This window comes from Macaca mulatta, chromosome 1 (genome assembly GCF_049350105.2).
Source record: "Macaca mulatta isolate MMU2019108-1 chromosome 1, T2T-MMU8v2.0, whole genome shotgun sequence".
Lineage (NCBI taxonomy): Eukaryota > Metazoa > Chordata > Mammalia > Primates > Cercopithecidae > Macaca > Macaca mulatta.
The window spans coordinates 220122226-220144562 of record NC_133406.1 but is presented as its reverse complement, the minus strand read 5'-3'; the positions used below and the strand labels follow the sequence as shown (position 1 = coordinate 220144562).

The window sequence follows — 22337 nt, the reverse complement described above, 5'->3', positions numbered from 1 at the left end:
GAACTCCTGACCTCAGGCGATCCACCTGCCTCAGCCTCCCAAACTGCTTGGATTACAGGCATGAGCCACCACTCCTGGCCTCTTTCTTCTTCTTCTTAATTTTTAGTTTTTTAAATAATAGAGACAAGGTCTCACTATATTGCCCAAGTTGGTCTTGAACTCCTGGGCTCAAGCAATCCTTCTGCCTTGGCCTCCCAAAATGGTAGGATTACAGGCATGAGCCACTGCACTTGGCTCATTTTCAATTTTCTGAGTACAAAGGACCCATATGGCTCTACAAGAGAAGAGGAGGCAAGAAGGTCTAAGGCAAATATTTTGAAATCCAAAATGCTCTGAAATTATTAATGAGACATTCTCTCACAAATAATAAAAAACATGGAGGGGGATGTATTTTGAATGCTGGTTTCCCTCGGGGTAGCATACCCAATTATCTTTAATTATAATGAAACGGTGACAGTGGTTTTATGACAAACTACAAAAGCAAAATTAATCAAATGTCTTACCATAAAAAAAGGTAAGTGAGGTGATAGATATGTTAATTAATTTGATTCATTCATTCCACATTGGACACATATATCAAAACATCACATTGTACCCCATAAACATATACAATCATAATTTGTCAATCAAAAATAAGTGAAACATAGAGTAGGAATTTCAAGTGAGTACTTAAAAAAAGCAACATAAAAAAAGCAACATTAGAAAAGGAAATTAAAGTGACACTTAATACAAATCTTTTCAGAAGGGTAAAATAATTGGAACCATTTTGTTATTACTAGGATAAAAATTAACTGTGGCAGTGGCAGATAGCATACCTAAGCCAGGCCTTTTGAGGGAAAGGAATGATAAAAAGGGGCTGAGAAATGCAAAGCATCCTCAGTGTGAAGACACATAAGGGCTTATATTATCTGTAAGTTATCACTAAGACACAATTTTGTTTTCAAAAGCAGACTTTGTGCTGGGCCTCATGGCTCATGCCTGTAATTCCAGCTACTCAAGAGGCTAAGGCGATAGGATCCCTTAAGCCCAGGAGTTCTGGTCCAGCCTGGGCAACATAGTGACCCCCACCATCTCAAGAAAACAAAAACCAACAGCTTTTGGACTTCCCAACTCGAATTTTAAAACATGAAAGTCTTATGATGGTTCTATGGATACTGAAAATGATTTTTAAAAATTTCATGAAGACTTTCTACTTAGCTTTGTTATTTATCTCATTAAAGAACACTGAAAATAAAGTCATTGTAAATCTTAAATTACAATTCTGAAGCTATATTAAGTGGCAGGAAGCTGTCTTCAAAAATAATACAGACAGACTTGAAATTCTGAGACATCTTTTGTGCTGATGAATTTTTTTTCTCACTCCAGTGACAGAAGTATGAATTTCTATCTGAAACTAAAGACATGTCTTCATTGAATAATGTTAAATATTGTATACAGCTTGGAATATTTAGGATTTCTACTGATCCTAATCCTATCAATATTAATAATTCATAAACCAGTAAAAGTGTCTTATCATATAAAATAAAGTCAATGAAGAACAGGACAAACTGTTGGTATTTTTTTCTTCATATATGTACTTATATAAAATGACTTTTTTGATGAGAATAACCCTATACTGATAATTAGATTAAGAATATTCAACCCATTCATTGTAATTCATGATTGGAAGGAGGCGGCAGCCCTGAATGTTAGAGGTGAAAAGATAAAGAAAAAGCTACACACAATGTAGTAAAAAACAACCCAAGGAGCATGCAAGGCATGTGGTAGCTGGTTAGATCTGGGTTCTCTGTAGGCGGAAGAGCTATTTGTCTCCATGCTTGAGACAACCAGGCATCACAGACAGAAAGGACAGTGCACAGAAAAGTGAGCTACATAGGTCAAGTTTTGAAAACAATGTAACATCAAACTGTATGCTTAGTAGTTGACATAATGGGGATTTCAGATGTTACGAGCTGCCTTCAGAAATGTTACTTACCTATAATAGCTGCTTTACAAACAGCAGTCATTAAAGCTCTAAGGAATGTAGGTGAACTCATCTGGCTTTCGTCTAGATTAGCCTGAAGTCAAAAAGAAATAAAACAATTAAAGATAACCTTGCTTAGCCAGGCACAGAGGATCACGCCTGTAATCCCAACACTTTGGGAGGCCGAGACAGGAGGATCACTTGAGGCTAGGAGTTGAGACCAGTCTGGGCAATATAGTGAGACCCTATCTCTACAAAAGCAAAACAAAACAAAACAAAAAACCCTGGTATTGTGGCACATGCCTGTGCCTCTGTTCCCAGCTACCTGGGAGACTAAGGTGGGAGGACTGCTTGATCCCAAGAGTTTGAGGCTGCAGTAAGCTATGACTGCACCACTGTACTACAGCATGGGTGACAGAGCAAGACCTAGTCTCAAGAAAACAAAAAACAGGCCCATTGCAGTGGCTCATGCCTGTAATTCCAGCGCTTTGGGAGGCTGAAGAGGACGGATCACCTGAGGTCAGGAGTTCGAGACCAGCCTGGCCAATATGATGAAACCGTGTCTCTACTAAAAACACAAAAATCAGCCAGGCATGGTGGCAGGCAGAGGTTGAGGCAGGAGAATCATTTGAACCTGGGAGGTGGAGGCTGCAGTGAGCCAAAATTGCACCACTGTACTCCAGACTGGGCGATAAGAGCAAAACTCCATCTCAAAAAAGACCGAAAAACAAAAAAAGATATCCTTGCACACCAGACAAATTATCCTCCTGAAAATCAGGACCAATCTGGCACTAAGAACAACAGATGAGTCACTTTTTTTTTGTTTTTTGAGACAGAGTCTCACACTGTCACGCAGGCTGGAGTGCAGTGGTGCGATCTCAGCTCACTGCAACCTCTGCCTCCCAGGTTCAAGCGATTCTCCTGCCTCAGCCTCCCGAGTAGCTGGGACTACAGGCGCCTGCCACCATGCCCAGCTAATTTTTTAGTACTTTTAGTACAGACGTTACACTATGTTGGCCAGGCTAGTCTCAAACTCCTGACCTTGTGATCTGCCCACCTTGGCCTCTCAAAGTGCTGGGATTACAGGCATGAGCCATCACGTCCGGACCACATGAGTCACATTTTTGCACATTCTTGCTAAAATTAAATATCCAATTCATTGAAAAATAATTTGGCTATTGCCAGTTCTATATGCAAATATTTGAATTAAGAGTATTTACTTTTCAGGGTCCTCCCCACGGCCTATCCGCTACTCGTTCAATTATACAGTGTTAAGTACTTGTACATTTGGAAGTACAACCACTTAAAAACATATTTTATTCACCAATAAATAATCCATATTAAGATAATCTACTCAATCTATGAAAGAATGACACCACAACTGCAGTGTATTTTAATGACTGCTTACTCAGAAGCATGTAACTATTTTTACATGTGCCAATACTGCTTTTTCATCTGAATTTTAATGTGAATTAAAGTTAATCTCAAGCATTACTTAACCCCTTTAAGTGGTGAGAAAAATATTACTCTTTTCTAAGGATGGCAAAACAAAAGCATTTAAAAACTAATCATTAAGGTTAAAAACTCATGAAGTGAACAGATAGGTAAGCGAATTAAGGGGATCCCACAAGAATCTTTCCTTAGAGATATCAGGGAAGGTGACATAGTCTTTATACCTCTACCCAATCAAAGATCTGTTCATCATTCGCTTTGTCCTCAATAATGAGTTTCTCGAGTCGCTTATACAGCTCTTCGGCAGACAATTCTTTCTTTGAAAGTGCTTCAGAGGAACAGGGACTGTCAGACTCTATGAAGTCCAACTTCTGAAACATAAAAGGAGGAACATATTAATATATTAATATAATTCTATGTTATTATCATCCTGAGAGAAGAACAAAGTCATAGGTTATGTCTTCTATTTTACACGGAATCAGAATGATCAGCAGAGGCTATTTTATGTTTGTAGTTGTTTCTTTTTTGAGACAGGGTCTTGCTCTGTCACCCAGGCTGGAGTTTGGCTCACTGCAACTTCCACATCACGGGCTCAAGCAATCCTCCCACCTCAGCCTCCTGAATAGCTGGGACTCCAGACCTGCACTACCACAGTTGGCTATTTTTTTGTATTTTTAGTAGAGAAGGGGTCTCGCCATGTTGCCCAGGCTGGTCTTGAGCTCCTGAGCTCAAGCAATCCGCCCTCCTTGGCCTCCCAAAGTACTGGGATTACAGGCACGACTCACCACGCCCAACCTGTTTGTATTATAGTTTTGAAAGACTGTAGTCCACTATCCTTCTGAATATTTTTCCAACTTCTCATACTGTGTATCTTAAAAAGGAAGGAAATAAACCCCCTATAATTATCTCTAGGCTATGGTTACATGCAAATAATCTTGAGCTTCAATCTTCCCCTTAGCTGCAACATAGCTCTTTAAGGCAGGATAGGAGCCCTAGAAAAGGGTAAAGTTTCACTCCCTTTCTGCAACCTATGGTTTAACATTAGTATTGGTACTCAGCAAACTCGATAGGTTAATATTAGGTTAATATTAAACCTATAGTTTAATATTAGTATTGGTATCAAAACTCGATAGTTTTGGCTTTGTTAAGTTATGGCCATTTTGAATATAGGTGTGAGAAATGATGCTGTAATTGTTTAGCACGTAGATACATAGTTTTAAAAAATCTATAATCAGTCTGGGTGCAGTGGCTCATGCCATTAATTCCAGCACTTTGGGAGGCCAAGGCAGGAGAAGTGTATGAGTCCAGGAGTTTGAGACCAGCCTGGGCAACATGGCAAAACCCCGTCTCTACCAAAACAAATACCAAAATTAGCCAGGTGTTGTGGCGTGTTGTCCCAGCTATTCAGGAGGCTGAGATGGGAGGATTGCTTGAGCATGGGAGGTTGAGGCTGCAGTGAGCTGTCACTGCATTGCAGCCTGGCAGTAGGGTGAGATCCTGTCTCAAAAAGAAAAAAAAAATCTATAATCAAAATTATTCATAATTTTCAAGGGACTAAAGAAATGAGGTATGTACGTATGCCTTGCTTCATGTGGCTTCTTTACACAAAAACCATAAAGATGAATATACTAAGGATTACTCACATTAGGTCTTCTCTAATACCCTTGAATACTCTGGTATAGTCCTGTACCCTATCCCCAATCCACAAAGTGAAAACCACTGTCTTGAATTCTGTCATCTGATTGTTCCATTTCTACCACTTATGTAGCATCTCTAAATGATACTTCCCAATAAGGTTTTATTATTTATTTATTTTTGACTTGAGGTCTCATGTTGCTAGGTTGGACTTGAACTCTGGGACTCAAAGATCCTCCTGCCTCAGCCTCCCGAGCAGCTGAGACTACAGTGTGTACCACTGCACCCAGTTCCATAAGGTTTTAGAAACGTGGCTCAATATTACAAACAGTTTTTCTGATTCAGTATTGGTTAACTACATATCCAATCCATGATGCTCCAATATATGCAAAAAACCACAACATTAAGGCCATAAGCTCTTTAAGCTTTATCTTTAAGTCAAGATACAGGCCAAGTTTTTTTCAACCTCATTTTTCAAACTATACTCTAAACACTTTTATATATTCATTTTATTATGTATATATTATTTTGCCTTTTTTTCTTTTAAACTGAAAGAAAAAAAATATTTATTTATTTAGACACAGTCTTCCTCTTTCACCCAGGTTACAGTGCAATGGCACTAGCACAGCTCACTGCAGCCTTGACCTCTGATTGCTTTTTTTTTCTTTTAAACTGAAGTCTCATATTTATTTATTTATTTAGACAGGGTCTTGCTCTTTTGCCCAGGTTACAGTGCAGTGGCACTACCATGGCTCACTGTAGCCTTGACCTCCCAGGCCAAGTGATCCTTAGCCAACTAATGCAGGAACAAAAAATCAAATACTGCGTGTTCTCACTCATAGGTGGGAGCTAAATGGTGACAACACATGGACACATAGAGTGGAACAACACACACGAACCTATCAGAGGGCAGAGGTTGGGAGGAGGGAGAAGATCAGGGAAAATAATAGGTACTAGGCTTAATACCTGGATGACAAAATAATCTGTACAACAAACCCTCTTGACACAAGTTTACCTATATAACAAACCTGCAAATGTACCCCGACCTTAAAATAAAAGTTAAATTTAAGGAAAAAGAGGAGTCAGGGAGAGGGAGTGGAGGAGGAGGAAAGAGGAGAGAGGGGAGAGGAGAGGAGAGAGATAAGAGAAAGAGAGAGAGACAGAGAGAGAGAGAGAGATACTATTGATGGCAGTGGCTGCTGCCATTACGCTGGCTGCAGGAGGGAGGCGCAGCTGGTGCTGTACACTGCATGGAGCTGGTGGGAGCCCTGTCCCTTCTGAGTTGGGATGGGAGCTGCGTGTGCTACTGCAGCCACCCAAACCACAGCTGTAGACCCAGGCCTCCTGCTCTATGGAACAGGCAGAAGCCCTGCCCTCCTAGAGTCACCCAAACTGCAGCTATGGATCCGAGCCTCTCTGTGCTCTTGGGGGATCAGGGAACAGGCAGGATCTCCCCTCCTGGGTGCTGTCACAGCTGCCTGACCCGCGGCTGCAGACCTGCGCCTCCCGTTCCACAAAGCAGGCAGGAGACGGGACAAGGGAGAGCCCTGCCTCTTCTGAGTTGGTGGGGTGGGAGCTCTGGGGTGCAGCTGTGGCTGCCCTCCCAGGCATGCAGGAACCTGGGCATCTCCGCAGTCTGCACTCTCAGGTGCCCCAGGAAGGACCCCCTGTCCCTGCAGGCTCAGGGGTGTCTGCTCTCTGATCTTGGAGTGGGGTTGGGACCAAGCCCCAGGGCCATGAATGGCAGCAGGAGGCAGACAGAGTCCCGGGTAGAAGGGGGCAGGGTCCCCAGTAAGGCCCCACCCTCAGGCCAGGGAGGAACTAAAGGCTGGGGTGCCAGTCCAGCAGACTGGAGTGGGGCATCATGGTGCCTCTTCCAGGCCCAACCATGGCTGCCTATGGACCAGTCGCCATGCATTTCCTCCCCTCTGAGGTATAAAAGCCCTGGGCTTAGCCAGAGCAGGGCAGAAGATGGCCAGAGGACAAAGAGGGCAGAGAGATGATGGGAGGACCAGCTGCAGAGAAGAATGCCTTCTCTGCTGAGAGCTACAGAGATGACCTGCCAGCAGAGAGGAGCTACCCTCTCCACTGAGAGCCTCAGAGACGTGCAGAAATGTCCAAATGACCTGCCTGTGGAGAGGAGCTATCCTCTCCAGAGCCGTGATGGCAGATTACAGGCACGTGGGATCACAGGCGTGTGCTACCACACCCAGCTAATTTTTGTATTTTTATTAGAGACGAGGTTTCACCATGTTGGCCAGGCTGGTCTCGAACTCCTGACCTCGTGATCCGCTACCCACTCCTCTGAGCTGTTCTAACACTAAAACTCCTCTTCACCCTTCACTTGTTTGCATACCTCATTCTTCCTGGACACAGGACGAGAACTCAGGCAAAGGTGCCATGGTCACAGAGGTTTCTGGCCAAAAAAATCAACACCCCAGAGATCCCATAACACTACTGCTTAAATACTTTGATAGTTACAGCCCTAAAAGCTACTTTAGTTGGAAAGGATTGAAATAACAGCCAGCCCCAGCACTGGCCTCTCAGTCAACTGCCAGGCAGATTAAAAGACACAACGCCAATCCTTGGAAAATGAAGTCCTTATTATTCAACCTGGCACCAGCAAGCTGCACCAGAAATGGTGTGATGCCAATTTCCTAGCGGTCTGCCACAGGGCTGGGTGCTGGTAGGTTCTATGCAAAATTCCTAAATTCACTGAAATTTATCAGACTCTTTTCATCATGCATTTCCCTGGTGTTGATAATGCATGTATTTAACCAGACTCCACAGTTCCAAAACAGTTGGCTTTAACAGATCTTGCCAGTTCAATAGTTGTGTCAGTGGAGGGACTGAATCCTGGAGCTTCACCACCTTCCCTATTACGTATACTTCCCTATTATGTATACTTCACCATCTTCCCTATTATGTATACTTCACCATCTTCCCTATTATGTATACATCAATTTTCAAATATTAAACCCACCTTACATTTCTGGGATAAACCCTACATCGTTATTATTATTATTATTATTATTATTTTTTTTTTCCTGATACAGAGTCTTCCTCTGTCACCCAGAGCTGGAGTGCAGTAATGTGATCTTGGCTCACTGCAACCTCTGCCTCCTGGGTTCAAGCAATTCTCCTGCCTTAGCCTCCCGAGTAGCTGGGATTACAGGCACGTGCTATCACACCCGGCTAATTTTTGTATTTTTAATAGAGACAGGGTTTCACCATGTTGGCCAGGCTGGTCTCGAACTCCTGACCTCGTGATCTGCCCACCTCGGCCTCCCAAAGTGCTGGGATTACAGGCGTGAGCCACCATGCCCAGCCAATCCTACCTTATTATAATGTGTTACTCTTATTATATATTGTTGGATTTGATTTTCTAAAATTGTATTGGGAATTTTTTCTCAATTTTTTTTATTATACTTTAAGTTCTAGGGTACATGTGCACAACGTGCAGGTTTGTTACATATGTATACCTGTGCCGTGTTGGTGTGCTGCATCCACCAACTCGTCAGCACCCATCAACTCGTCATTGTAAATGTAAATGCAAATTACATTGTAGATGTAAATATCACGTATAACTCCCTGTGCCATCTCTCCCCTCCCCCTCCCCATAATAGGCCCCAGTGTGTGATGTTCCCCCTCCAGAGTCTAAGTGATCTCATTGTTCAATTTCTCAATGTTCATGAGATATATTGCTCTACAGATTTTTGAAATGTCTTTGGTTTTGGTATCAGACTAATGCTGGCCTTATAGAAGTACCTGCTCCTCTTCAATATTCTGAATAGTTGTACAACTCTTTTGTTAAATGGGTATTATTTCCGCTTTGAATGTTTGGTAGAGTTTACCAGTGAAACCATTTAAGCCTGGACTTGTTTTGTGGGAATACTTTTAACTATGAATTCAATTTCTTTAATAGATATGCAGGTTATCCATCTCTTGAGACAGCTCTAGTAGTCTGTATCTTTTAAGAAATTTGTGGCTGAGCGCAGCAGCTCACCCTTGTAATCCCAGCACTTTGGGAAGCCGAGGCAGGCGGATCACCTGAGGTCAGGAGTTCGACACTAGCCTGACCAACATGGAGAAACCCCATCTCTACAAAAAATACAAAATTAGCCAGGCGTGGTGGCACATGCCTGTAATCCCAGCTACTTGGGAGGCTGAAGCAGGAGAATCACTTATGTTCTCCTGAGGTTATGGTGAGCCAAGATCATGCCATTGCACTCCAGCCTGGGCAACAAGAGCAAAACTCTGTCTCAAAAAAAAAAAAAAAGAAAAGAAAGAAAAATGTGTTCATTTCAACTAGTTCAACTACATCGATGTATTCAACTAGAGTTACTTCTTTTTGAAGACAGGGTCTCACTCTGCTATCTAGGCTGGAGTGTAGTGACAGGATTACAGCTCACTGTAGCCTTGACCTCCCAGGCTCAAGCAATCCTCCCACCTCAGCCTCTTGAGTAGCTATGATTACAGGCATGTACCACCATGCCTGGCTTATTTTTGTACTTTTTGTAGAGATGGGATTTTACCATGTTGCCCAGGTTGGTCTTGAACTCCTAGGCTCAAGCAATTTGAGCCTTGGCCTCTCAAAGTGCTGGAATTACAGGCATGAGCCACCATGCCTGGCTGATGTATTTATTGACATAAAGATTATTCATAAAATTTCCTCACCCACTTTTATGTACAGAATCTGTGTTGATGTTACCGCTTTCATTCCAGATATCAGCAATATGTACCTTCTTTTTTTTTTTTTTTTTTTGAGACAGAGTCTGGCTCTGCCGCCCAGGCTGGAGTGCAGTGGCCGGATCTCAGCTCACTGCAAGCTCCGCCTCCCGGGTTCACGCCATTCTCCTGCCTCAGCCTCCCGAGTAGCTGGAACTACAGGCGCCCGCCACCTCGCCCGGCTAATGTTTTGTATTTTTAGTAGAGACGGGGTTTCACCGTGTTAGCCAGGATGGTCTCGATCTCCTGACCTCGTGATCCACCCGTCTCGGCCTCCCAAAGTGCTGGGATTACAGGCTTGAGCCACCGCGCCCGGCCTGTACCTTCTTTTTAAACTTTTTTTCCTGATCAATCTTGCTAGAGGTATCACTTTTATCTTCTCAAAGTACAGGCTTTTTTTTTCTTTCCGAGACGGAGTCTCGCCCTTTTGTCCAGGCTGGAGTGCAATGGCGCAATCTCAGCTCACTGTAACTTCCGCCTCCTGGAGAACCAGCTTTTGATTTCACTGGTTTTTCTCTAAAAAGTCTTCTATTTCATTGATTTCTGATAAAATGTTTATTATTTCCTTTATTCTATTTACTTGGAGCTTCATTTGCTCTTATTGTTCTAATGTCTTTCTTTCTTTTGTTTCTGTTTTTTTTTTTTTGGTTGTAGGGTCTTGCTGTGTTGCCTGGGCTGGTCTCTCAAGGTCCTGGGCTCAAGCAATCCTCCTGCCTTGGCCTCCCAAAGTGTTGGGATTATAGGCATGAGCCGTTGTGTCCGGCCTTATTTTTCTAATTTCTTAAGGCTGAAGCTGAGGTTATTGACCTTTCTTCTTTTCTAAATATCAATGACATGTTGTGTTTTCGTTTTCATTCAGTTAAAAATGTTTTTTACTATCCTTTTTCATTGCTTCTTTGACCCATGTGTATTTAGAAGTATGTTGTTAAGTTTCTTAGTGTGCATTGCCCTAATTCTTAAAGGTTAGATTAGCTGCACAGGCAATTCTAAATTTACTGTTCGTTTCTCAGCACTGTGAGATTATTCTACCATCTTCTGGCTTTCATGGTTCCTATTGCAAAGTCTATTTTTTTGTGTATTTTTTTTTTGAGGGGGAGGCAGATAGGTAATGTGCTTCTTCTTTCCAGTTTCTTTAAAATCTTTCATTTGTCTTTGGTATTATGCAGTTTCACTAAAATATAATTATCCTGTATGGCATATATGGACTTTCATTATAGATTTGTATATTTTATCACTTCTAGAAGTCTCAGCCACTGTCTCTTCAAATATTGCCTCTTCTCCATTCAGGCTAATTTTCCTTCTGGGACTCCAATTAAGATAGTTTAGATGGTCTCTCATTCTTTCCTCCAAATCTCCTAACGTATCAACATATCTTAGATAGCTACCTACAGATTTTGGGGTGTGTGTGTGTGTGTGTGTGGCTTTTGTTTATTTGTTTTTTGTTTTGTTTTTTTTTGACAGGCTCTCGCTTTGTCTCTCAGGTTGGAGTGCAGTGGTGTGATCATATCTCACTGCAGCCTTAAACTCACAGGTTCTAGTGATCCTTCTGCCTCAGTCTCTTGAGTAGCTTAGCACTACAGGTGCACCAATACACCCAGCTAATTTTTTTTTTTTTTTTTGAGACGGAGTCTCGCTCTGTCGTCCAGGCTGGAGTGCAGTGGAGTGATCTCGGCTCACTGCAAGCTCCGCCTCCCGGGTTCATGCCATTCTCCTGCCTCAGCCTCCTGAGTAGCTGGACTACAGGCACCCATCACCACGCCCGGCTAATTTTTTTTTTCTGTATTTTAGTAGAGACGGGTTTTCACCGTGTTAGCCAGGATGGTCTCGATCTCCTGACCTCATGATCCGCCTGTCTCGGCCTCCCAAAGTGCTGGGATTATAGGCGTGAGCCACTGCGCCAGGCCCCGCTAATTTTTTTTTAGTAGAGACAGGTCTCACTATGTTGTCCAGGCTGATCTCCAACTCCTGGCTTCAAGAGATTCTCTTGCCTCAGCCTCCCAAAGTGCTAGGATTATAGGCATGAGCCACTGCACCCAACCTTTTTTTTTTTTTTTTTCCAAATCTCTTTAACCATTTTGACTAGTCTCTTGTTTGCTCATTTTTGTGATTTCTTCTCTTTAATATGGTATTGTTTTATATTCTGAATGATAATTCCATTACCTCAAGTCCATGGGATCTAAATCTACTACTTATTGTCTGTTTACTTTTATCTTTACTTCTTTAATTGTATGCTAAATGAACACCAGTGTCAACTCATATATTTAGATAACTTGTATTTGTAGAAAATAAGGGGACCTAAGTTGAGGATGTTTCTCCAAAGAGCATTTTGATTTGCTTCTTCTGGGAGCCAAGGTAATACTGAACTGGGACTAAGTCAACTTTTTCCATGACATCTGACATCATTTGTAATAGTATCTTCCCATTGGGCTATGTGTCCTTTGGGCAAGATGCCTTTCACATGTAATTACTATTCATAGTTCAGGTTTCATCTCTGGCTTTTCCCCCTCATTAATTCTTTTTGTCCCTTTGAAGGAAATTACTTCCACCTCTTCTGAGTCCAGCAACACATCAGAAGTTATGCTTCACGCAGGTTCTTATTGCTGTGGCAAGAAAGTTCTTCAGTGTTCTAGACTACAACCAAAAAGAAAGCTAATGTGCATAGCAACCTAATATAATGTCTTTATCCAGAACAATATACTTATTTTAAAGTCATTTTCAGATTGCATTCTTGTTCTCTTTTTATCTACGGTGATTTTTTCTTCTCCTTATTCCTGATTTTGTTGGCTGTCTTAGCTTTAGTTTTCCTCATGAGTTTTAAGATTTCGATTTTCAGTAACGTTTTGAGAGAGTTTTGTTTTCTTTCTGTTACTTTTCTTGATCTAATTTGTTTTATGGTTACCTCAATCTAACAGCCTACAAATCCTCCTGTAGGACCAGATTATACTGACCATGGGGTCTTCTGTTTTGTAGATTTCTGGATTTAGTTACCAAGTCAGTAGGCGGGATAGCTAAGTATAAGGGTATAAGACTTATAGCCTGGGTCTTATACCCTGAGTATAAGACTGTGTCTACTTCCTTGCACTTATTTACCTGTGCAGTTTCAAGTTATAAGCTTGTCTCTAATCTTCCACCTTATAATAACAAGTCTCCATTCCCCACAGAATAACTTCTGGCTGCTTCTGCCTGCCATCAGACCCAGAAATCAGGAGACAGCTTTGGCTCTGTCACCCTGCTTTACTTGTCAACTTCATTTCTGCTTCCTGGAGCTTGTTTTTCTACAGGTTGCTAAGTCTTTTACATTTTCTTCTTTTAAACATCAATCATCTGATGACCACACAGTTGCAGAGTGGCTTTAAAAGCATGAACTTGGCCGGGCGCGGTGGCTCAAGCCTGTAATCCCAGCACTTTGGGAGGCCGAGGCGGGCGGATCACGAGGTCAGGAGATCGAGACCATCCTGGCTGACACGGTGAAACCCCGTCTCTACTAAAAAATACAAAAAACTAGCCGGGCGAGGTGGCGGGTGCCTGTAGTCCCAGCTACTGGGGAGGCTGAGGCAGGAGAATTGCGTGAACCTGGGAGGCGGAGCCTGCAGTGAGCTGAGATCCGGCCACTGCACTCCAGCCTGGGCAGCAGAGCAAGACTGCGTCTCAAAAAAAAAAAAAAAAAAAAAAAGCATGAACTTAAAATGACATCTTTACCAAAATTCCTATTTTGATGTAATTTTAATGACTGGAATACGAAGGCAATTACCTTCATTTCCTCTATGAAACAGATCAACTATCAAACAGCAAAAGGTAAGCCTTGTTCTTACCTGCTCCAAAAGAAAATTATGTACATCTTCTCCTTCTGGTAAAAAGTCCTTCCAGCTGAGGTCAGCCTCCCTCCATAAGGCTCCCACTTTCTTATGGCTCTAAAATAGAGATAAATTCAATCCATTTACTTTCACAGTGGAAGAAGAAATAGAAAAAAAAAAAAAAAAGATTTGCCTGAAGTCAAAGAGTGCAAAACCCAAAAAGCTAAAAAATCAAAACTTTTCCAGTGGGGCATGGTGGTGTACACCTGTAGTCCTAGCTACTTGGGAGGCTGAGGTGGGAAGATAGCTTTCACCCAGGAGTGTGCGTCTAGACCAGGCAACACACACAGCAAGACCCGTCTCAAAAACAAACTTTTCCTCGCTGATAAAAAGTTAATCTCTTAAGACCTGTGACTTTCAAACTATGTCTGAATGCATATAAATATAATGGTGAATAATTGAAGTACAGCTGCTTAAGGTTAAATACTTTATTTATGAGGTGACTAATCTGGGGAGCTACAAGCTGGTTATTTGGGGTTTATAAATATAAACATCAAAAAAAGTCCAATACATAGAGTTTATAAATTCCACACTGTGTCTTTTCGTAGATAGCTCTGTATGTATCTGCTATTAAAGCCATTCGAGAAGCCTCACTAGAATCCCTCTTTGTAATAGATCACAGCGATGCTGCCTGATACAAGGAGGCTTAAGGCAGCTGTTGTTCCTGAACCAGGAATGAGAAGTGTTTCAAGGGCAAGAAGCACAAGGTTGAGCCCAAGAGAGACAATAAAGAAGAGCTGTTGTCAGGTAGAAAAACGTGAAGAGGTGCAAGTCCTCTAGCTGGAGAAAGTCACAGTGAAAAGGAAAGTGCCAGGTCTGAGGCTGTGGCTGTCACCTGAGAGGCATATATTAATTACTTCATAGAGTAACTTGTCCAAGGCACAGCTGAAAATATGGTGGAACCAGAATTTGAACCCAGGAATCTAGCTCCAAAGCTTATACTCTATGAGAATTTAGTTTTATTTAGAAGTAGGGTTGTGCTGTTTCTACACATAAAAGTAAGAATGTGAGTTTTATTTTTAGTTATTATTATTAATTTTTGAGACAGAGTCTCTTTCTGTAGCTCAGGTTGAAACGCAGTGGCACGATCTCAGCTCACTCCAACCTCCACCTCCCAGATTCAAGTGATTCTCCTGCCTCAGCCTCCCAAGCAGCTGGGATTACAGGTGCCTGCCACCACATCTGGCTAATTTTTGTATTTTTAGTAGAGATGGGATTTCGCCATGTTGGCCAGGCTGGTCTCCAACTCCTGACCTCAAGTGATCCACCCGCCTCGGCCTCCCAAGGTGCTGGGATTACAGGCATGAGCCACTGTGCCGGCCAGAATGTGAGTTTTTGTTCTTGTTTTTTTTTTGAGATGGAGTCTTGCTCTGTTGCCAGGCTGGAGTGCAGTGGCATGATCTTGGCTAACTGCAACCTCCGCCTCCCGGGTTCAAGTGATTCTCCTGCCTCCGCCTCCTGAGTAGCTGGGATTACAGGTGCATGCCACCACGCCCGGCTAATTTTTGTATTTTTAGTAGAGACAGGGTTTCACCATGTTGGCCAGGATGGTCTCGATCTCTTAACCTCGTGATCTGCCCACCTCGGCCTCCCAAAGTGCAGGGATAACAGGCATGAACCACCATGCCTGGCCAGAATGTGAGTTTTAAATAAGGACTAAAGTCAAGTAGGTCAGAGAGGAAGAAATTTTGGACATAAAAACTAGGGTTCAGTAAAAATTTTAGTGCCATTAAGCAAAGAGTAGTATTAACAAATAATCAACAGAACTAGAGACCAGGATATTTAGTGCATCTCTTTATGAATAACTACCACACAAATGGGATACAGAAGGACTTCTGTATCAGAGGGAGGAATGAAACACTGGCTTTAAACGTTAAAATCTATCATCCAATATCTTTGGGTCAGGTGTAAGTCAGAAATCACTCCAGAATCTTCATTTCTGAGTTCTATTTTGTTTTGACATCTCTCGTCCCTCTCATCCTAGACATTTAATTCCCTTTGTGATGCCACGACACTTCCCCAAACCTCTTAGACTTTAACAGAGCACTTTCACACTCTTTTGAAATTATTGGTTTAGATTTATCTGTTCCCACTTTATAGACTGACAGCCTGCCACAGACTTTATAGACTGACAGCCTCCAGCTCTATGGAGCTTTTCGTTGAAATCTATTAAAACATATAAATGATATACCCATTTTGTTTCAAGGGAAGAAAAAATCACCAACCACAAATAACACGTCTTGAGATTCTTTAGAATTATACCAAATCTAGTCGAGATTTGATAAGTCTTCCCCACGATATTAGTAAACAGAAGGACAAATGCACCTCAGAAAGAAACTGGGTTGAAGCAGAGACCTCACTCTTTTTTCAAAGAATAAAAGGAAATAGAATTTCTTGCACCCTGAGACCTAAGCTATTCACAGATAACCCAAGATCAAGATCACTGCACTGCCCTTCCTAATAATGCTGTTGAGGCTGACACTCAGTTTAACACTCACCATTTGTTTGCATAGTAGGTGCAATATTTCAGAAAGCAAGACCCCAGCTCTTCCAACAGGAAGTAAAGGTTTGCTAAATTCTCTGTAAAAGACAGGAGCAGTGAATAAGTACCTCTGAAGAAATCCTTTCTTCTAGAACAAGAGGCAAACAATGTGTGACAAAAAGCCAGACACTGTGCAACCTAAACAATACTGGGCAAGCCAAAGCTCCAGGACATGCTCTAAGTCATTTTCAGGAGAAGTTCCTGAAAAGGAACATGCGAGTTCTTGGTTTTTACCTTTTTCTTTAACCACTTCAGTGATAGAAGCAACACAAAGCTCAGACTCGGTAATCTGTTTGTTTATATAAGGTCTGCTTCAAGCTAAAACAAGAAGCATCTTAGGTAACAGGGAGTTGTGATGCTTTCATAAAGTTTTTTTTTTTTTTTTTTTTTTTTGAGGCAGAGTCTTGCTCTGTCGCCAGGTTGGAGTGCACTGGCGCAATCGCGGCTCACCGCAATCTCCAATTCCCTGGTTCAAGCGATTCTCCTGCCTCAGCCTCCTGAGTAGCTGGGATTAAAAGCACGCAACACCACACCCAGCTAATTTTTGCATTTTAGTAGAGATGGGGTTTCACCACGTTGGCCAGGATTGTTTTGATCTCCTGACCTTGTGATCCGCCTGCCTTGGCCTCCCAAAGTGCTGGGATTACAGGCGTGAGCCACCGTGCCTGGCCGTATATAAAGTATTTTTAAGAAAGGAAGCTTTTCTTTATAGATGAAATTATGGATGAAACAGAGAAGGGGCCAATTTTTTAATAGTCTAAATCAGTATTTCTCAAACTGTGTTCCATAGGATATCTATACTTTAAGTGATGCAATGCTGAATTAAACAAAGCTAACTACTTTTTATTTATTGCTTTATTATAGGACTCTCATAAACTTTAATATGCTAAATATGTTTTGTTAATCTCAAAGAAAAGGGACATGGCAGTGTGCAAAGTTTGACTATATAAACAACTTTTGCGGAAACACTAGTGTTTCAAAGAACAGAGTTTGGGAACCACTGGTCTATATAATGTAGCATCCATTCCCCACTCATATCCAAACTTAGGAATACTTGAGATCTGTTTCTTTTATTATAATCATGAGCATGTACTATGGGGTACCGCAGTCTGACAAGCTACAGTGGGAAAATATAACTACTTACAGCACTAGTGCAATGATAGACACAAAAGCCAGATTAACATTAAGCTTCTAGAAGCAGTCATCTTCCAGTTACACGATTCTGGAGCCAATCTATTATCACAACTACCCTCAACAGACCACAGGGCTATCATATCCCCAACATATCTCAGGTGTAGACCTAGCATAATGTAACATTTTTACACTGAAATCAGAAGTCTTTAAGAGTCACAAGCTGCATTCAGGAGTCTCCAAAAGCAACCATGGGATAGTACTATGCTAGAGAGCTAGCAGGTGAGTTATGTGTCAGTTCTACCTGACATCTATCAAGAGAAACAAGTATAACTTACGTGGTAAGTTCTCTCATGGAGATTCCGCCTTCTTTTAACATGGGGGTCACCAGTTCAGCAAGGTACAACCAAATATGGGGAATATCAATGGCCATGTCATCTGCCAATTCCAAAGTTTCTGAAAAACTGAAAAGGAATGGGGGTAAAAATAACATGCAAATGTAATTCAAAAGTTAAGATTAAATAAAAAGATAAAAAAATCAATCAACAAATACATATTAATCACCTGCTATGTTAGGTACAGTCTAGCCACAAAGTAACTGGTTAACACATTACCATTCTCAAAGAGATTATGTCAGCGTGGGGAAAAAGACTAGAACAGACAAAAGCATACTTGCAGATAGAGCTAATACTCTGAAGAACATGAACTATGGTACCAGAAGGAGGTCAGAAAACACCTCCATATAAAGGTGACATTTGAAAGCCTTAAATGATGAAAAAGAGGACAGTCCTGTGAAGTTCTAGGGGAAAAACTATCCATTTAATCCCGTACTATAAAGAATTCACCACAGTTGAATATCACGTCCTCTGAGTCAATCAAAAGCACTGACTAAACACTTACTGTAACAAAGATCTGACACAAAGAAAAGGCAAAAAGCCGGGCGCGGTGGCTCAAGCCTGTAATCCCAGCACTTTGGGAGGCCGAGACGGGCGGATCACGAGGTCAGGAGATCGAGACCATCCTGGCTAACACGGTGAAACCCCGTCTCTACTAAAAAATACAAAAAACTAGCCGGGCGAGGTGGCGGGTGCCTGTAGTCCCAGCTACTCGGGAGGCTGAGGCAGGAGAATGGCGTGAACCCGGGAGGCGGAGCTTGCAGTGAGCTGAGATCCGGCCACTGCACTGCAGCCTGGGTGACAGAGCGAGACTCCGTCTCAAAAAAAAAAAAAGAAAGAAAGAAAAGGCAAAAATCTGTGTCCTTGAGGAACCTTACAATGGGTAAAAAAACTGGATGGATATAAAAGAGTCTGACAACATTACTAACATTACCATCATTATTACATGTTACAAACTGTTCTATTTCTACAGAAAAGCTAATGGTTTCAGACTTTTGTCCTATGAATTATAACTATTTCTCAATGTCAAGCAAATGGGAATTAAATGTAAAACTTAGGAAAATCAAATATAAAATACCAGCAGTCTTACGTAGGCTAAAAATCACAGCTATTCACTTGGAAGTAGAAACAAACAACTCAAGATGTTGTTAATTATTTCCATATACAATATATTAAAAAGTACAAAAGCAAATGAATTTAACTACAGGAGACATACACATAACTGCAAGTCATAAGGAAAGGGAGGAATGAATTGAAGGGCTAAGAGCAGGTGGTAATTGTATGCATGCCCTTTCAGATCTCTACAATTGTAAAATGTGTGCTTTTCCACTGCAGTTCCAGGTTCTAGCCAAAGTACACCACCCTTTTTTCAGAGGCCTACATGTCAGTAAAACTTTTCACTTAAAAACAGCTACTACCGTGGGCAGGGTCACCATTCTGAAGCTGCCATTTCAAAACAGTTTGCAGCTCAGCCATATTACCTAACTCCGGGCTTCATGAATCCTTAATTCCAACTTTCTGACCTCACAGCTTGCAATTATTTGACGCCGAGGACAGTGTCTGTGCTATGGCAAATAGATGTCAAATAATTGCAGGTTCTCTCATTATGTGCATACTTTGGGTTCAGTTAATGTACTCCTGATGGAATATAATCTAGCTGGACTCCAGGATTTCTAGGTTAACCACCTGACCCTGCCAACTCCTGCTCCATGGGCTAGCAGCATAAATGAAGCTGTTCAATGGGCCCAAGAGACAACTGTAGCCATGCTGGTCTTTCAGCAGTATATCTGCTGCTATTTTTATCTCATATATTTTACCTCATTACAAATAAAATATACCCATATTCTTGCCTTGGTTTTTTACTCCTTGATCAGTCAGTTCATCATGGGACAGTCTGCAGAATACAATCAGTGGTCAAATCTATACTGCTAACAAAAACCTTTTTTAGCTGAACATAGGATTTCCAGAGAACAAGCCTGTAAGGAGCTTATTGTTTTTTCAGGTTTACAGTTCCTAAATCCTGTTGCATGATTCTAAAAGAAAAATCCTAAGTGTGCGGAAGCACCTAGGTAATAACTGTTTTTATGTCTTTGCACTACTACATAGCCTATAATAATGCTTTGTACCACACGTATTTTCTAAAAGCTGAAAAAATGAAACAGAGCTACATCATACCCTTGCCTCTTGGCATGTAGTGACCATCACAGTCATTGGACTGTCAGGCTGTTCTTTGGCTGCAGGGAAAAAACCACAGCCATTGGACTGAACTTTGGTAGGGTCTACATAGATGAGACTGCAGATATCCCTCCACCCATTTCAATCACAAAAGCTCCACTTCATTTTATATACTGGGTTTTTGTCTAAAATTTTAAATGTAGAAAGGGATACACGATTAAAAGAAAAATATTTTAAAATTTTAATGCAGTAAAGTTCCGATAAGAAATCTTTTAAAAAAGCAAAATAATGCTACCACAATTGAAAGTGGTATTGTCAAAATAACCAGAAAACAAATTACAAAATGGCAGTGGCAAGTCCTTATCTATAAATAATTATATCAAATGTAAATGGATTAAATTTTCCAATCAAAAGACGGAGTGGCTAAATAGATTAAAAAATAAGATCTGGCCAGGTGCAATGGCTCATGCCTATAATCCCAACACTTGAAGGGGCCAAGGCAGGAGGATCACTTGAGCCTAGTTGTTGGAGACCATCCTGGGCAATGTAGGGAGACTCTGTCTCTATAAAAAAATAAAAAAAATTAGCCAGGCATCTTGATACATGGCTATGGTCTCAGCTACCCAGGAGGATTGCTTGAGCCCAGAAAGAAGAGGTTGCAGTGAGCCTTGATTGCGCCACTACACTCCAGCCTTGGTGAGAGAGTGTGACTCTCTCTCAAAACTTAAAAAATAAATAAATGAAAAATGAGATCCAACCATATGCTGTCTGTAAGAGACTCATTTTACTAGTAAGGACATTAACAGACTGAAAAGGAAGAGAAGAAAAAAGATATTTCATGAAAACAGAAACCAAAAGAGGGCAAGGGTAGCTATACTTACACAAGACAAAAAGGACATTAAGTAAAAAACTGTAAGAGACAAAGGTCATTATGTAATGATAAAGGAATCAATTTACTAAGAGGATATCACAGTTATAAATACATATGCATCTCACATCGGAGTACCGAAAAACATAAGGCAATTAATTATCTGAAGGGAAAGATAGACTACAGTACAGCAAGAGTAGGGGACCTCAACACCCTTCTTTAAACAATGAACAACTCATCTAGACAGAAAATCAGTAAGGAAACATTGGCCTTGAATTATACTTTAAACCAAATAAAAATATACAGAACATTCCATTAAACAGCAGCAGAATACATATTCTTCTAAAGTGCAAATAAAACATTTTCCCCAATAGAGCATATGTTAGACCACAAAACAAGATTTAACAAATTTAAGAGGACTGAAATCATATCAAATATCTTTTTGGATCACAATGCAATAAAACTTGAAATCAGTAACAGGGGAAATCTTGGAAAATATCCAAACATGTGAATGTCAAACAACATTCTCCTAAACAACCAATAGGTCACAGAAAAAATTACAAAGGAATTTAAAAAAATACCTTGAGACAAATGAAAATGGAAACACAACATACCAAAACTTATAGAATGCAGCAAAAGTACTCTTAAGAGGGAAAAATGAGTATGCATATCAAAAAAGAAAAAAGATCTCAAACAATATACCATTACACATCAAGGAAATAGAAGAACAAACTAAGCCCAAAGTTAGCACAGGGAAGGAAATAACAAACATGCAAACAGAAATAAATGAAATAGACACTTAAAAAATGAAAGAAAAAAAAATCAATGATACTCGGAGTTGTTTTTTTTTTTTTGGAATAATGAAGAAAATCAAGAAACCCTTATCTAGACTAGGAGAAAAGAGAGAAGACTCAAAATAAGGAATGAAAGAGGAGATATTACAACTGATACCACAGAAATACAAAGGATCGTTAAGAAACTACTATGAACAATAATATGGATAATCTAGAAAAAAACAGATAAACTCACAGATACATACAACAAATCAAGACTGAATTATGGCCAGGTGCACTGCCTTCAACCTATAATCCCAGCACTTTGAGAGGCCAAGGTGGAAGGATCATTTGAGTCTAGGAGTGCAAGACCAGCCTGGGCAACATAGTGAGACATCATCTCTAAAAAAAATAAAAAATGAGCTGAGCATAGTGGCATGCACCTACTGTTCCAGCTACTTGAGAGGCTGAGGTGGGAGGATCACTTGAGTCCAGGAGGTTGAGGTTGCAGTGAGCTACGATGAAGCCACTGCACTCCAACCCGGGTGACAGAGCAAGACCCTATCTCAGAAAGGGAAAAAAAAAAAAAAAAAGGCCCAGGACTAGATGGCTTCACTGCTGAATTCTACCAAACACTTGAAGAAGAACAAATTCTTCTCAAACTCTTCCAAGAAATCGAAGTGGAGAAAATACTTTCCAAGTCATTTTACAAGGTCAGTATGGCAATCCTCCCACCTCAGCTTCTTGAGTAGCTGCAGCTATAGGCACCCACCAGCATGCCCAGATAGTTTTGGTATTTTTTGGTAGGGATGGGGTTTCAC

At 41.1% G+C, this 22337-nt stretch overlaps 1 protein-coding gene across 32 annotated transcripts in view; it reads right to left on the bottom strand.

Annotated features, from left to right (window-relative positions):
• Positions 1-22337, bottom strand: part of EIF4G3 (eukaryotic translation initiation factor 4 gamma 3) — a 375758-nt gene that overhangs the window by 3467 nt on the left and 349954 nt on the right. For all 32 annotated transcript variants that reach the window (XM_077971386.1, XM_077971367.1, XM_077971281.1 and 29 more), the window contains 5 exons: positions 17644-17769; positions 16131-16212; positions 13591-13689; positions 3640-3786; positions 1976-2057 (listed from right to left, as the gene is read on the bottom strand). In XM_077971386.1, the coding sequence (XP_077827512.1) occupies positions 1976-2057; positions 3640-3786; positions 13591-13689; positions 16131-16212; positions 17644-17769 (536 nt within the window). The remainder of the gene's footprint in view (positions 1-1975; positions 2058-3639; positions 3787-13590; positions 13690-16130; positions 16213-17643; positions 17770-22337) is intronic.